The following is a 15,272-nucleotide window of genomic DNA, read 5'->3' on the forward strand; positions in this document are numbered from 1 at the left end:
CTCCCTCTTCCCATTCCCCTTCCCCTTCCTGTATCTTCTTCTCCAACAGATATGATACTACAATCATTCAAGATGTAGTAATGAATGGCATAGTGAGGCGTTAGGGCCGACTCGTTAGCTAGCAGCGCAAGTATTGATATTATGTGTGATCATCGCTTGTGCCAGTAACTCATCGATACGACCGCGTGTGCCGTTGAACAATTGAGAACGGTATCCCTGTTCTCAATACCCGTCACCAAGGTCCGTGGATTGATCTTCGAGAGCAGTAACAAATTCGTATTCGTCTTCATCGACATAATCCATTTCATCGCTGTAGGACAGGGTTTTGATACGTCGTGGTTTGAGGTTCGCGCGGATGGGCAGTACCACGGATCTGGTCCCTTCGAAGCTTTCGGCCTTGAGCTTTGAAAGCGTGTATCCGGCCATTCTAAAGACAAAGCTCAATTTCTCAGGCCAGTGGTATTTGCTATACAGTGCCGATGCTTTGACTGTGTCCCAGTGGCATGATCCATACCGACGATAAGGTGCCATCCAGGGCCGGATATTAGGATCGTCTATATTATCAGGCTGTATAGCAAGGTACTTTTGGTAGCATTCTTCGACCAATGCATTCCGACTCTCTCCCGTAAGTTTTGTGTTCTTCCATATTTCATTCCATGCACCATACACGCGTTCAAGTTTCGCGTTCAAAGAACTGAGCTCTTTCCTGACTACGGATGTTCCTTCGTCATTAAGGTATTGGCATGGATATAGTAAGACTTCGTCCCGTTCAGCAACGTTCCCAAGTATCTCCTTGACTTTTCTCATCGTCTCAACGTTATGTGCCCTCACGACATCGAAGTAGAGATAGTCCAGTACGTTGTCTGGTTTGTAGCCGTATTTACTCTCACGACGTTTCGGAATATCTGTCGAGATCCTCGCATTATTGCAGTCTTTAGCTGCCCTTTTGTAGGCCGGATCTTTTGGATTCTCACATAGTGTCTTTACAGAGCTGTTGTACTTGTTCTGAGTGAGGATGTATCCTTGCTTACTTGCATCGACGAGGAGATCGTGTACGTCGTAGAGCTTCTCAAGGGTTCTAGAATGAACGCAGTTTTCGTTGTAGGCCTGTTTATCTGCCAAAACTGTTGCTTGGCCTAGTAGCGAAGGGTGATCACGGAACTTGAAAGCTTCTCCTAAGAATGCATCTACTTCTTTGGGGTTGTCGGGGTCCATGATATCCTCGAGCTTCTCAGTTCTTGTTTCGATGCCATAATCGGAAGGTTTTGGAGACTGAACTGGCGCAGGAGCATTGGAGAACGGTTGTACAAGTGTATCCTCCCAGCAAATCCAGAATATGTCGCCGTCATAATCGCCTCCCTGTAATTTTCCAGCCAAGGGAAAAGGGCCTTTGGAGGGAAAGACAGCTACATCTACCAAATGAGACAGCTTGGGATGTATGACTGTCTTCACCTTCTGGATATCAGAGCGGCGACAAGCAGGCTGACGGGCGACCAAGACTTCCGTATCCCTGAGGTCCAAGTATCTCTCATTGGTGATCTCTTCGACGAATGGCCAAGAGAACAATATCTGAATCTCTCCAGGTTTCAATACTCCCAATGGATCTGCCACTCCGTACAAGAATGTTGATTTCGGAAGCACTACACGTAGTTTAGCTTCTTGAAGTATTTGTCTACTCAGGATGAAGGACTCGAGATTCTGAGCAAGATACGGAAACTTCAGAGGATCAAAGCCGGATTCCAGTAGGTTCAGAACCTTTTCCTCAAGAGATGCTGGTTGACCAGCTCGTCTAGGGTCTTCTTCGCGAAGTCTTGTGTTTGCTCCGTTTCGGTATACCCACTCATGTACCTTTGTGGTGTCTTGAAGAACATCCAGTAGATTTATGCGCTCTTTTTCAAGAGAGTCAAACATGAGATTAGATATCGCCTCCTTTGGTACACCCCTATCAGCCAAGATCGGAATGAACGATGAATGCAGCTCAGATGGAGATGGGGTTGAGCTGTAGTTTGACACCTCGAAAGTACGATGATAAGGAGACTGATCGTTTGGGGGCTGGAATTTCCATTGACTCTCGTTGATCTTGATCCAGGGTTCCAATTCCTTCGCTTCCTTGGTGAATTTCTCTGCGCTAATCACCCAGACTCCCTTCGCACCCCCTATGCGCCCCTGAAAGGCACTAGGTAGTGGATCGGTGACGCCTGTAGCCTTGGTGTACAGATCCCATATCTTTTTGGCCGCACCCACTGACATGACGCAACAACCATCATTCATCACAGTTTTCTTTAGGAAAGGCGGCCAGTCTAGTGTTGTGTCATTGAATTGTGTGTCTTCTCGGTCATTTGTACTCCATTTGTCCCTCACACGCTTGATTTGCTTTGCGTCGAAGCACAAAGTAGGTATAGTCCGGGAAAGACCAAGATCAATGCGAGCAAAGGCCTTACAGAAGCTTTTATCTTTGTTGAGATCAATAGGTAAGAACTTGTTCAACATTTCCCCTATTGTGTATGGTTGCTTAATGCCGGCGCCTTCTGTAGCAAACAGAATGATCCTTTTGTCGTGAAGCATATCCTCGCGGTGAGACTTGCGCTTCCTTTTTATGGTGTCAACATGGAACACTCTCCATTTGCGTCCCAAAAAAGAGTGCTTTGTCAGCAGCCACTCTTGCCACTTCTTTCTGATCTTCACCATATCATCATAAGTGAAGTCATCTATCTTGGAAGAATTAAACTCGGGTAAATCCAGATAGAGGAACCGATCTGAACCAAACATTCGCTGCAACCGACACGACTTTTCTTCTTGTATCGGTAGTAGCCTGAGACGCATGATTGGGTCTGCTCGTCTGGAACTGAAAGTGAGTTTTCCCTTGAAGGTAAAACCATCCATTTCCCGGTTTACTACTTGCCAGAGGCGATTGGATTCGCGTGACTTGACTGTAGGTCTTCCCAGGCTCTTAAAGTGGCAATCAATGGAGTGCCAGAAGGTTTGTGGGTCAGTGAAGATATTTGAGTCGTCAACAACATCCGCAATCGATCGTAGTGGAATAGAGTATTCTAGTGCAATGCGCTGGCAGATGAACAATACATAGTAGGGAATATATTCCAATTCCTCTGGAAGCATTTCCACGAATAGACTTTGCTTGGGTATGTCGCGTATGTGGTATGACATCTTATTTGTTGACAGATCGTTTTGCTTTTGGTTGCTGGCGACCCCAGAGGGCCCCAGGCAGGCAACCGAATCTGACCGATCTTGCTTATTTTCAACTTTGGCTGCCACCTTGACAAATTCCTCGTCATCTACAGAGCCAAAGGTAGGTCTACTTTGTCCGTTGCTGTCTTGAGAAAAGCTTATATTAAGGTCGGTCTGGATGTCTTGCTCACATACCCTGTCACTTTGGGTCGACATGGCAAATTGCATTTCCGCTTGGATCAAAGCATCATCATCGAAGGAGCCTATTGTAGTAGAGCTCCTTCTATTTGTCGTCTTTAATCTTGGGCTGTATTGTCCATAGGCATCGGTGTCGCCGTTAGACGATGCGAAAGAAGTCGCCGCGGTATTGACAGTCTCCTGTGATGAGAAAATGCTATTGTTGAAGGACACGTTTGCGGATGCTGGATCAGCATTAGGCTGACGCGAGGGGGCCATGTCGACGGTCGGTGTTTTGAACAAATTCTCTGTATTGCGCGATGTGCTGACTGCCTGCTTTCCTCTCGAGGTTTTTGTCAATTTTGACGAGGTTCCATAATAATTGGAGTTCTCCAAGGACCGTTTCCTTGCCGAATGCAATGAGACAGGTTTACTTGCCTGGGATGGGTATGCCGGCCTAGGTAATGGAGAGGGCGATGGAAATCGTACCTTAAGCCTTGGGTTCATTTCATCGTCGGTGTCTTCATCTGTAGGAGAGCCTGGATCTGGAGCGGTCTTATACGATTTACATGACTCAAGTGACTCTCGCTCATCTTGCCGGTCAAAAAGTAGCGGACTGGGTGGCTGTTGTGTCTTGATCGCTTCTGTCTGCAAATTAGTATTTATACGTATAGGGTTCCTATCCCATGGGGCGGAGCCCACGAAACACGGAGGCCTAAACCCCAAGCTTTTATAGAAAGTGCCAATCCAGTCGGCGTGACTGAGGCGTGCAAACACCAGAAACTGGAGAGCTTGTCAAGGAAAAGGAGTACTGACTGCGAGAAGAAGGAACAGGACTTCCGGGCTCGCTAATGTTCTGCGTGGGGGTCTTTGGGAGCGGTCTGCATGTCTTTGCTACATCTGACAGCAACTTGTGAAAAAGAGTCAGGCGCTCTTTGGGTTGTTCTTGCTGAGCGCTAGACTTGAACTCTTGAATTGCCTGCTTAAGGGCTTTCCGGTTTTGGAAAAACAGGAACTTGATGTACTCGTAGACTTTATTACGTGGGTCCTTTTGGTTTAATTTCAACGGAGAATAGTGGCCACGAATCTGGATGCCAAGGTCGAAGTCTCTGTTGATGGATTCTACGATATCGTTGAGACGTTCTCCTGTTTGGTTGCGGGGCGGCGTGCCTGGAAGCGAGGGAGGTGCGGGAGGACCCTTCGCCCTAGCATGATCCGTCATGCGGGGCAACAGCTGTCCTGCTTGCCTGATACTTAATTCAAGGAACAACCAAAACACATACAAACACAGAAAATTTAAGAAAAAGGAGCCTCGGGTGCGCCGGATAGTAAGGTTGGTCGAGGCAGCACTCCAAGGCTGAGAATACCTTGCCTTGGCGACTATCGTTTCGGTGATGAGAGTGCTGGTCTGTGCACGGCGCGTTCTCGCGGTGTCACGGGAGTCTCATTCACGCAAACAGAAAACCGGGTTTTCGCACCGCAACAAACAGAGGCCATCTCGCTTATGCAAACAAGAAGCAAGGATCTGGAATTGACTAGATAAGTGGGGTTAGTATTTGATGTGCATAAAAGCCCACCCAATGCTGCATTGACAGGGTACAGTAGCGGCACAAGGCAAGAAGGTGGGGTGAATCGGGAAGAAAGAATAACATGTGTCACATATGACTCGATAACGGTTGTCTAGATTCGTGCCGTGTCGTTTTTTCGCCTTGTGGCGGATATCCCAACCATGCAATAGGTATTCGTGAAATTCAAAATGAACCGTGAACCGACCCCGCGCCTTGAGCCGTCCAAGCTTAAACCTTCATCTCCTTGAGACCGTGCTTCCAGACAGTAACGTAGGGGGTGACACCATCCTCGCGGTAGTTGAGGAGGATGATCATGCCGTCGGGGTTCATGGACTCGCCGGTGTAGAACTCGTAGTCCTTGAAGTTGGCAATGATCTTCTTGGCAAAAGACTGGGCTCTAGTCTCGAACTCCTTGATGGCGGCATCGTCAGCGCCATCGGCCTTGAGAGCCTCCTTGACTGCTTTCATGTAGCCTAATCATAGTTAGTATTGGTATGCTGATGGACTGTGGTCATGTGGCGCACCCTTGAGGTATGTGAGGTAGCCCTTCTTGTCGAAGCCCGTCTCGTTGAGACGGAAAGAGTAGACGACATCGATCTTGGTCTCGGCCGTGTCATCGGCACCCTCCTCCTGCTCCTCGGCGGAGGCATTGGCACCAGTGTCTGCGGGACTGTTAGGCCAGGTAAGTGTATCGTTGTGTCACTAGCACGCACCGAAAGTCTCGCCTCCGACAGTGATCTTGGAGCAGTCGGCCTCGTAGGCGACGCCGTCAATCTCCTTGAGGTTGTACGAGTCGGAGATGATCTCGTCACCGGTGATGATGTCCTAGAAGCGTGTCAATACTACATGTCTGGATCAGGGGCCAGGTGCTGTTCCGCCGGCGCAGGCTGTAGTGAAGCGCAACAGGGAAGGCGGGGTAGTTGCGCGGGCAGGGTCAACTGCGCGCGGGCAGGAGGGGCAACGGACCTTGTAAATGATCATATTGGCAGTGTTGTGTATGTGAAGATTTGGTTGTGGGTGGGAGAAAGAGTGTCGGCTGGTCGGGGGGCTGGAGGATTCTTTCTTTCACTCGGGGCGGAAAGGAAGCGCGGGACTATAAGGGCGTGAGAGAGAATTTGGTGGGGTCAAAAATTGGGTTTGAGGGTGGTCTAGCCGGAAGTGGCCTGTGGCTGGTGGGTGGCTAAACCGTGGCTAGTGGGTGGCGGCCCTGAGTATGCGTGCACGGTGCGTCTTGCGGCGGTGGAGGTGACCTGGTTTCTCAGGCACTTTTGGTCCGGCCGGGCAGGCGAAATGTCATGATGCGCCCGTACGTCGCGCCAGTGCTTCTCCCTGTCACAGGCAAGTACCAAGCAGCACCACCCTCACACGACTTTCTCCCTCGCCTCGCTCTGCCCACCTCAGCCTCTCCTTTCCGAGCCCTCCGCCGCCGACCATTTCAACCACGGGCTCATTCTCATCTGCTTCCCACCTGCACCTGCCGTTTATCCGTCTGCTGCATCGCTCCTTCTCCCTAATTTCCTTGCTCCGCCGCTCTCGGGCTCTTGCTGTCGTCCATCATCGCCCAAGCCTGCCCTGCGCCCTTCGACGAGCACTCTGCACTCCCCCAGTCGCCGTTGCATAGCTACACTTGCAATCCATAATTCGCTGCCCTGGAGCACCATTGCTGCACCATGGCGAGCGCAAACTCAACTGCATCCTACGACCTACCGCCGCTGCCTGAATACACCCTTCAGCCTCTACAGCCTCTCACATCATGGACATCCGACGCCTTCATACAAGCCGCCCTCCCCGTTGTCGGCTACTGGTTCGTGTCTCTGATATTCCACGCCATTGACGTATACGACCTGTTTCCCCAATACCGACTGCACACGCCCGCAGAGGTCCTGAAGCGCAATCACGTCTCGCGATACGAAGTCCTGCGCGACGTCATGCTCCAGCAGGTCATTCAGATCATAGCATCCTTCAGCCTCTCCATGTTCGACGATGCCCCGACTACTGGAAAAGCCGATTATGACATCGCTTGGTATGCCCAAAAGATCCGCCTCGCACAGCGCGCAGTTCCATACGTCTTGTCCGCAGTTGGCGTCAATCCAGTCGCCCTGGCCTCAAAGCTTGCTTCTTCTCAGCCGGTTCTCTCTTCGGTCATTACTGGAGGAAGATACCCAGCGCTACTACAGTCAGCAATAGTTGCCGGTGAGCAGACGCTGGTCCCAGCCTTTGCTTCCTGGGAACTGGCTGTCGCTAGCTTCGCCTACTGGTACGCCATCCCTGCGTTCCAGTTTAGCGCTGCCATCGTCATCATGGATGCGTGGGAATACATGCTGCATCGCGCGATGCACCTGAACAAGTGGTTATACGGTACGCTCCGCTCTTGGAACCCTCCCCCCCCCCCCCCAAGTGCTTAGCTAACATACATAGTGACCTTCCACTCACGTCACCATCGACTCTACGTCCCATATGCTTACGGCGCGCTGTACAACCACCCAATTGAAGGTTTCGCGCTAGACACCCTTGGCGCTGGTCTCAGCTACCTTCTCACCGGCCTGACTATGCGGCAATCCATGTGGTTCTTCACCGGCTCAACCATTAAGACTGTCCTCGACCATGGCGGCTATGCATTCCCCTACGACCCTATCCACTGGATCTTTCCCAACAATGCCGCGTACCATGATATCCACCACCAGAGCTGGGGCATCAAAACCAACTTCTCACAGCCATTCTTTGTCTACTTGGACCGCATCGGAGGCACCATGTACAAGGGCGACGTTGCTGCGAAGTACGAGCGCGCTCGTATTACGGCACAGCACAAGCTCGAACAAGAGAAGGAGAATGAGGCGACCGCTGTCCCGGCGACTGCTGCATCGGTCTCCAGCCCATCTCAGGAGGACTCTTCGCTCCCACAAGGTGCTTCAACCCCCCGCATTTCAAGAAAAAAGGCGACTAGCATTTCATCATCGGCGGGAACAAACTTCAAAGATTTGACAAACAAGGTCAATCAAAACCTGCACGGCAGGAGAGCCAATGTTTTAGGGTTGGAGAGCTCGCATTGATTGCACCCACTTGTTTCATTTATGGACAAGAACCATCTGGTTGCTATAGGTAATGTTTAGTCCTAGTACTACAAACTTTCGCTTCTTTTGATTTTTTTTCTTGTACTATCTGGTAGCTGCGGCCTTGCGCTGCTTCGCGTACCGTTTGGGATATGGTTTTATCTTTTTCATCCTTGACTGATGCATTATACGATTCTGGAATGGCGTTCACTGTATGGCTGGATCACTATTGAATTGAAGCCCTATTATTGACTGTATGAAATCTTTCCGCCTGTGTTCTGGTCATTGACTTTTCTTGACCCGTCTTCTTGACAAGTAGGCCCTGCGCGTGACTTTGTGATACTCATGTTTCATTCAGTATTCTTTCCTGATGACCTTACCGGCTTGTCAGCTAATGTCTCTAGAGCTGCTTTCAGTCTCATACTTCTGATCCAATTCTGAGATTCACTACTATATTAGCACATTGTGGATTTTTCCATGTCCCAACATTGTATCACTCTCTCGCTGTTCCAAGAGCCGTGAACACTAAAACCCAACTTGACATTTCCCACAATGCATCTCGCTCTTCACCACGTTGTTCATTTACCATGTCATTTTGAAAGGGTTATATACCCGTTCACTCCTATCCAACCCCTATTGTTTCTCACATCCTACAAAGTAAGATCTCTACAAAGACACTGTGCCAGACAAGATCAAAATGGTTTCCTTTTTGGGTCGAATGGAGACTCGCCGTCTTCACAGCACTGACATGAAACGCTTGGTGTGCATCCTGCGAGATGTCCCGGTACCCGGCGAGGAGCGTTATGGGCGCAAAGTGGCACACTACCGAAAGTTCACCAAGCTGGATATCCAAGATCTCCCTCGTCGCTTACGCTCCTCTCCTCTATTCTTCGGGTCTTCTGGGAACCTCTGCTGCATCCACAAAGGCCTGGATGCTCATCTGATCAACGACATTTGGGCATGGGTGAAGCATGAGTTTGAAGGCGCAATCGGCCAGTTCCTTTACCCCCTGATCATGTGTGATCTTCTGACCCCAGACCAAGAGTGGAGGGCGCGTAAAATGGAACCCGTGCTGCAAATGTGGCGACAGGATTTCGATATTGATGCTTCTGCGCCGCCTGGCCGTGAGCCCATCTACTGTGGAGACAAGTGGCACTATCAGCGCGATCAGTGTCCAGCTTGTATCATGGCGCGTATGGCCTCCGACGAGGACGTCCTCTCCGCTCTCTTTGCGGGCATGACCGGCCGCATGAGCACCAAAAGTCTGACAAATCCCAACGCCGCTCCTGACACCCCTTACTGGGCAGAGATGAGCTCGAAGCGTGTACGGTTCGTAAAATACTGGATCAGGAAGACTCGTGGCGGTGAGAGGACCCTTTACGAAGCCGGTAACCTTGGTATGAGACTAAAGTGTTTAGTGCTCGAGCGAAGGCACCAAAAGGAGACTCTGTATCAGACGCTCTCGGGCACAACAGTCAACTCCTCTTCAGATACATCCTCCAATCACCAAAAAGGTGAGCACTCGGCCCATATGCAGGACGACACAAAACTAGGTCCGAAACCTCGCCCTTTCAGCGTAGATCAGTTCTCCCCAGCAGAAACCCTAGGTTTCGACATGCGCGAGAAGCAGGACTACACCTCTACCAAATCTTACAACCGACAACACACGCACTCAGTATACCACCAAGATACCTACCAGCCCTCACCCAGTAAGTCCTCATTCTACTCATCCTACCACCACCACTCAAGCCACTCACTGAGCCCCAGTGACAGCATCAGCATAAAACCCCTCCAACCCGCGCCCCTCGGCATCCAAAAACAAAACCCAAGCCACCACTGCAACTCCTCCTCAACAAGCACACCCAGCACCATCCTCTCCTACACGGGTGGTCCCTCACAACACCCCCACCACCGCGACCCCTTCAACAACCCCATCTACAACATCGTCGAACCAGCAAAACCGCACCAAGCAGAGTCGCACCAAGAAAAGTACCAAAAGCTCTTAGCCACCGACAACCCTTTTGCATACTCTACTTCAAACTTTACCACCGACGCTGACGAGCAGTCGCGCGACGCAGCGCTCCCGCGCCCCAAGAAAGCATCCATGTATTTTGCATATTGGGACAAGAAGTTCAATGGGGAACGCTTCGATGGCGTTGATGTGGAGCCGAGGCGTGAGGAGCGCGAGATGTGGGAGAGGGAAGGGCGCGAGATGGAGAGGGAAAGGGATTCGGATACGGAGTCTGAGGGGAGTAAGAGGTGTACGCGTTGGGAAGATTTTTATTAGTAACTGCTGCGTGTGTGTGTATGATGGTTATGATATTTATAAAGGTTTTATTTAAATCAATTGATTAATGTTTTATGATTCTAAATTCTTTTTTTTTCACGATGGATTTTGCTTGTGTAAGAAAGTGAAGAGGATGGGTGTGTGTGTGTGTGAATGCGCATATGAAGCCTAGTTCTTGGATTACGGCGAGTGTGCAGAGTGCATGCTGGAAAAGTGGTCCATTGTGATGTGATGTGATGTGATTTACAACTGCCTTGAACGGTCAGGGTTAAGTGATCTGGTTGTAATGAATACGCACCTTACTATGGTGTAATTTGCATGTTGGGGACCCGAGTATGCATAAACCCATGGTACTTGTCTCAAGATAGAAGATTTATGCGGTGGGCTTAATTGCTTTACCCGGAGAGCATCTCCCGAAGTCTGCCTTGCGGTGGGGTGCTTATCGTAAGGCTGACTGGCAGCTAATTAGTTTGACTGTTTTAGGCGTCCAGGCTGGCATCGAAGCGAAGGGACATGAACAAGAGGGGCTGCCATCTAGTAGGGTATACCATTATCATTATGATTTTTTGTTAGCTGTATGTGTGGGTAGAATTCGTAGTTGTGTTCAAGGCAGCAATATAAACACTTGAGTCGATGAATTGACCAAACTACTGATAGAGTAGAGAAACTTTTCCCAACCCGTGAATTCTAAATACTTAATCTAACAATGACAATTGGAAAAAAACAGACCGCCTCCCAAGCTATATCGCTTGCAGTTCCATGCAGCAGAGAAAAAGGGGGGTATCATATGTATGCACTTGAAACCCAAAAAAGAGACACTTACAATCCCATGTATTTCTCCACAAACGCCATATAGACAGTAATGACCCGCCCAATAAGCGCCAGGATTTATATCTGGACAACGTATTTGTCAAGGTATTCTGGTAGTGGTACCCCGCAGTGTTGACTATTGCAAGGCAGACACGACAATCCCCACATATGCTTCTAGCAAAGCCCACACAATCACCTGCAGCACCAGTCATGCAGCTGCTTAGAAGGGAAGTTAGACCAATCCCTACTTCCTGTGCAGATCCTTGGAGTTTCTGTCCAGCCTACGGTGAACTGCACCCATGACCACCTTGAGAATNCCCGCTGCAGTCAGTGACTCGCCTTCTGCGCCACTAAAAGGAACAGTATCCACAATATCTCTGAGATTGTCGTCCTCGGCCAATTCGGCGAGCCCGTCATCAAGCTGCTTGAGATGTTCACGCGCACCGGGCTCCCGNCCCACCTGGAAGAACTGGATACCGACTTGCCACGCAGGCGCNTCGAGCTTATCAAGCTTCTTGGCAGCCTGAATAATGGTAGACTCAACATCGTCAGAGGGCTCGCCATCGGTGATGATAATGATGTTAATGGGCTTAGTTTTGTCGTCCTGTTCATAGCGCTGGAGATAGGGTTTTAGGATCTTGTGAAGGCGCTGGCCAGTTGGTGTGGCGCCGCGAGGTCGAACAGTCTGGAAGATTTCGATAATAGTGCTGGGAGTGGTAACTTTCTTGTAGAGACTCGAATCAGGATGATTCAAGAAGTAAATGTCGATACCGTCTTCGTCGTGTCCTGTACAAATTGGTGTGATGGTCGCAAGGGCTTCCTGCGTCTCTCTCCATGAACGGCCAGCCATGGATCCTGAATCGTCAATCAAGAAAATAGTATCAAAACTCCTGAGGAAAGCGTAAGGGTCAGAGTCTGAAGTTGTTGTTGTAGATGGTGACTGGAATGCGCCTGCATTTTGAGCTGGACCTGGTGTATAGGCCGGCGGGGCTTCGTTGTTAGATCCGAAGGCGTTCATACCTGTGCTACCTAGTGATCTGTCAGTATCTAGAGGGTAAATGGCGGGAACATGTCCAGTTCGGTGTATTTGGCTATCTTACCTGGCCTCCTTGTAGCTGGTGATGGAGAAGTAAATGGGCTAGCAGACGAAGGTGGTGGTGCGAGGCCGCTATTACGGGATCCAGCACTCTTGGGGCTGACCGGCGCAGCTGTAAGTGTGTTGTTCTGTGTCTGACCCGTGACCGCTACCTCCCGCGCTGAGTGGTCATTACTTGAAGTCGACGATTTGCGCGTCGAAAAAGCCCTTTTGACCTTGCCGAGCATACTTCCTCGCTGTAAAAGTGATTGGGGTTGCAAGTGGAGTGAAGGGTGATCCGAAGAGTTGGTAGGAGTTCTGCAGTAGTGGGAAGGTAGTGAAAACGCCATTGCGCTTAGGTAAACAACGTGGCAAGAGCAGCAGTTAGGTAAGACTGTTTGCAGTTGCCGAAACAAGACCCTTGTGCTTGGGTGAACAAAGAGCTTATGTTTGTTCCCATGGTTTGTTGTAAACTCTTTATATTACTTCAATAGAATGCTACTCTGCCTCGGCGGAAGCCTGCATGTCTCTTTGTGTCACGCAATAGCCGGTTTCAACAAATGAAACACACGTTTCCTCAGCAAAGCCTATCATGCGTACTTGGAATTTTCTTCTTACAGAGAGATAGCCCCAGGATTTGCTCAGCCTACTTACTACTCTAGCAGTGGCGCAAACGCGCACAGCCGCACTCTTAGCGCATGACCAATCACATCACCTGTTGCACAGCCGAGAACAATTAACTCGACATTTTTCGATTCCGCATCACACGACGATTAATCATTCAGAGGTACTGTACAGCCTTGCATATTTGCGCACATGCATATTTCGTTCCATGGAAAAGTGATATGGGAAACCCTTTAAACTAGACTAGTAGTACCGAGTAGATAGTCTCCGTCTACGAAATGTTGAGATAACAGCGACCTTCCGTTTCTGGTACCCCAAGGATCGAGGCGTCCCTTAAGGCAGGATACTTCTTCTCAGATTTTAATCCCAAGTCCGCATCCCTCCACAATAAGGGAAAGGGTGGGGTGAGGGCGAGCATAAGGCCGAAGGCACCCTGATGGTGCGGGCGAATTTCGCAACGAATGTACTACAGCTAAGGCTGAATCTCACCAACGGTGAACGAGGGCTACCCAGCTCACGAACGCCATGTGCATGTATATGATTCAGGCCTCAAAATGCATGGGGTTCAACAGGCCCGTAGTCAGGCATCGAATATGCATTAATCCTTTAATGTACGTGCGTCTCTAGGAGTCCAATCTCTCTCGCTAGCCATAAACATATCCCTTACCGCCACGTGCCTGCTAAGGCAGCTACTCGATGCTATTTGGGGTCCTTTTCGTGCGCCTCCGTTAGCAAGCAATCGGTTACCCGTCAAAGATCTTGGGTGAGCCCACAACACCGGTCTCTTGGCTAATTGCCAGGCGTACTCGGTTCGACGGGAGGTCCAACACTCAGCGCAGATACCAACGTCCGGACTTCCAGTATCCAGACTAAGATGGCTCTGTACAAGATCTAGAAGCGGAAGCAATCGTGATCGTAGCCCGCAATGTGCATGATTGGTGTCGACTTGATAGTTGGAGCATTGGCGAAGCGACGACAGAAGACGATCAATGTCTCCGAGATAATATGTTGGCTCCGTGTTATCGTAAATCTTGCCTTGCAGACGCACGGTATCAATCTTGAAAAAGAAGCGAACCATTTCCCCAAGTTGAAAAGAATCACACTGCAACGACGTATCGTAGCCAAGCTTGCATTGTCTCTCTCCAGAAGTATACAACTTGAGGAAGTGCGACTGCAGAGAGTTGATCGTTTCCAAAATATACTCTCGCCGCTGAATGAGCTCGTCCTCGACGCCATTTGGTATGTCCCACCACAGCGCCTTTGTATGATCCTCCTCTGTGCCCGGTTGCCACTGTATGGAATCCCGTATGATCAAATGTTTCGAGTATCGCGTTACCCACGACGGGTGGTCAAAGAGGAGACCAACTAACAACTTCTGTCGTATCCTCTCTTCTGTCTGCGATGTATTTGGTTTGCCTCTTGACTTGGCATCGAGGAGTTGCATGTACTTTCTCTTCTGTATATATTTCGAAAGGCACGCGACGGCATCGAATCGATCGGCCACGACGGCAAGGTTCGCCAGGTTGGCGACGGGAGGGTTCGATACGGCAAGGTCTAGGCCATGGATGGCACGGAGAAAATCTGCGAGCAAATTGCGGATGGACGAGACTTTGGCCACTGCTACTCGGCCGACATTGATAATGGAGATGTGAGGAAGCACGTTGTCAGGTGCATCGCCAATATTCTCGTGCCCGCTCAATCTAAGGGCCTCAAGCGACTTTGCCAGTTGCTGGCCTTCATGAAACCGGTGGCTGAGAAGGTTTTCAAAGTATCGCGAGTTTTGCTGGAGGGTCTTGGAGTCGACGCGGTACGAGAAACGCTGTCCTCCCTCTTCCTGAGCAACGTCAAGGATGAGATCGCCCCCGGCTGCAACAACCAGCAATCCCTCTTCGTCCGACATGGTTCAGGCTTGGTGGTGTGACTGTGCAAGGCGTACTTCCTCATGGGTATGGCCAGAACATGATGACTTAATTCGATGGCGATTCGCTTTGGTGCTGGGTGACAAGGTCAGAGACTGAGGTCACAGCCCGCGGGCGGAGCAATGCCTTGTCGGCGAGCTAGCCAATAAGGGGAGGCGAACTACGGATGGTGGCGCTGGCCCCTTGTTCAGGCAGTCTACACATCCCTCTACACCACCATTTGGCCTTGCATTCACCTTCTAACTAACCCCTTATATTGCTTCTGGGTTTTACCAGACGGGTTGGCCACTAGATTGTGTCTGCCTGTTGCACTGCCGTTTTTGAGGCAGGCGTTTTACCAGCTGGACATCACGCGGATCGTTGATTGAGAAATATGCGCCTTTGTATTAATACGTATGTCTTCCAAGCCAAGGGCAAGTGAAGAGAGGCTGCTTCAGAATGAAGATAAGAAAAATCAAACAAAGGAAATATAAACTCCGTTCTGAATGCCGGGTATCTTCCCACGCGCCAAGGTCGTAAATCTAGCACGATAGAGACGGTGACCTGAAGACCTTGGCGTCATCCTAAATTATGGCC

General features: G+C 50.0%; 6 protein-coding genes across 6 annotated transcripts; 2 read left to right on the top strand and 4 right to left on the bottom strand.

Moving 5' to 3' along the window:
- Positions 1-222: 222 nt before the first annotated feature.
- On the bottom strand, positions 223-4,585 carry COCCADRAFT_1400 (uncharacterized protein; the record flags this gene model as incomplete). The annotated part of the gene is made up of 2 exons (XM_007709715.1): positions 223-4,007; positions 4,180-4,585. 2 exons carry the CDS (start codon positions 4,583-4,585, stop codon positions 223-225), a joined length of 4,191 nt encoding a protein of 1,396 aa, XP_007707905.1.
- A 574-nt stretch (positions 4,586-5,159) lies between these two features.
- Positions 5,160-5,912, bottom strand: COCCADRAFT_22713 (uncharacterized protein; the record flags this gene model as incomplete). Its single annotated transcript, XM_007709739.1, has 4 exons — positions 5,160-5,404; positions 5,456-5,593; positions 5,645-5,756; positions 5,898-5,912. The coding sequence occupies 4 exons, from the start codon at positions 5,910-5,912 to the stop codon at positions 5,160-5,162; spliced, it is 510 nt and encodes a 169-aa protein (XP_007707929.1).
- Positions 5,913-6,601: 689 nt separating this feature from the next.
- Positions 6,602-7,981, top strand: COCCADRAFT_84816 (uncharacterized protein; the record flags this gene model as incomplete). Its single annotated transcript, XM_007709791.1, has 2 exons — positions 6,602-7,289; positions 7,350-7,981. The coding sequence occupies 2 exons, from the start codon at positions 6,602-6,604 to the stop codon at positions 7,979-7,981; spliced, it is 1,320 nt and encodes a 439-aa protein (XP_007707981.1).
- A 697-nt stretch (positions 7,982-8,678) lies between these two features.
- Positions 8,679-10,268, top strand: COCCADRAFT_84639 (uncharacterized protein; the record flags this gene model as incomplete). Its single annotated transcript, XM_007709792.1, has 1 exon — positions 8,679-10,268. The coding sequence occupies one exon, from the start codon at positions 8,679-8,681 to the stop codon at positions 10,266-10,268; it is 1,590 nt and encodes a 529-aa protein (XP_007707982.1).
- A 1,054-nt stretch (positions 10,269-11,322) lies between these two features.
- On the bottom strand, positions 11,323-12,503 carry COCCADRAFT_33061 (uncharacterized protein; the record flags this gene model as incomplete). The annotated part of the gene is made up of 2 exons (XM_007709757.1): positions 11,323-12,125; positions 12,179-12,503. The coding sequence occupies 2 exons, from the start codon at positions 12,501-12,503 to the stop codon at positions 11,323-11,325; spliced, it is 1,128 nt and encodes a 375-aa protein (XP_007707947.1).
- An 872-nt stretch (positions 12,504-13,375) lies between these two features.
- COCCADRAFT_1405 (uncharacterized protein) lies at positions 13,376-14,677 on the bottom strand (the record flags this gene model as incomplete). The annotated part of the gene is made up of 1 exon (XM_007709716.1): positions 13,376-14,677. The coding sequence occupies one exon, from the start codon at positions 14,675-14,677 to the stop codon at positions 13,376-13,378; it is 1,302 nt and encodes a 433-aa protein (XP_007707906.1).
- Positions 14,678-15,272: the final 595 nt, after the last annotated feature.

This window comes from Bipolaris zeicola (assembly GCF_000523435.1).
Source record: "Bipolaris zeicola 26-R-13 unplaced genomic scaffold scaffold_11, whole genome shotgun sequence".
In the NCBI taxonomy this organism is placed as follows: domain Eukaryota; kingdom Fungi; phylum Ascomycota; class Dothideomycetes; order Pleosporales; family Pleosporaceae; genus Bipolaris; species Bipolaris zeicola.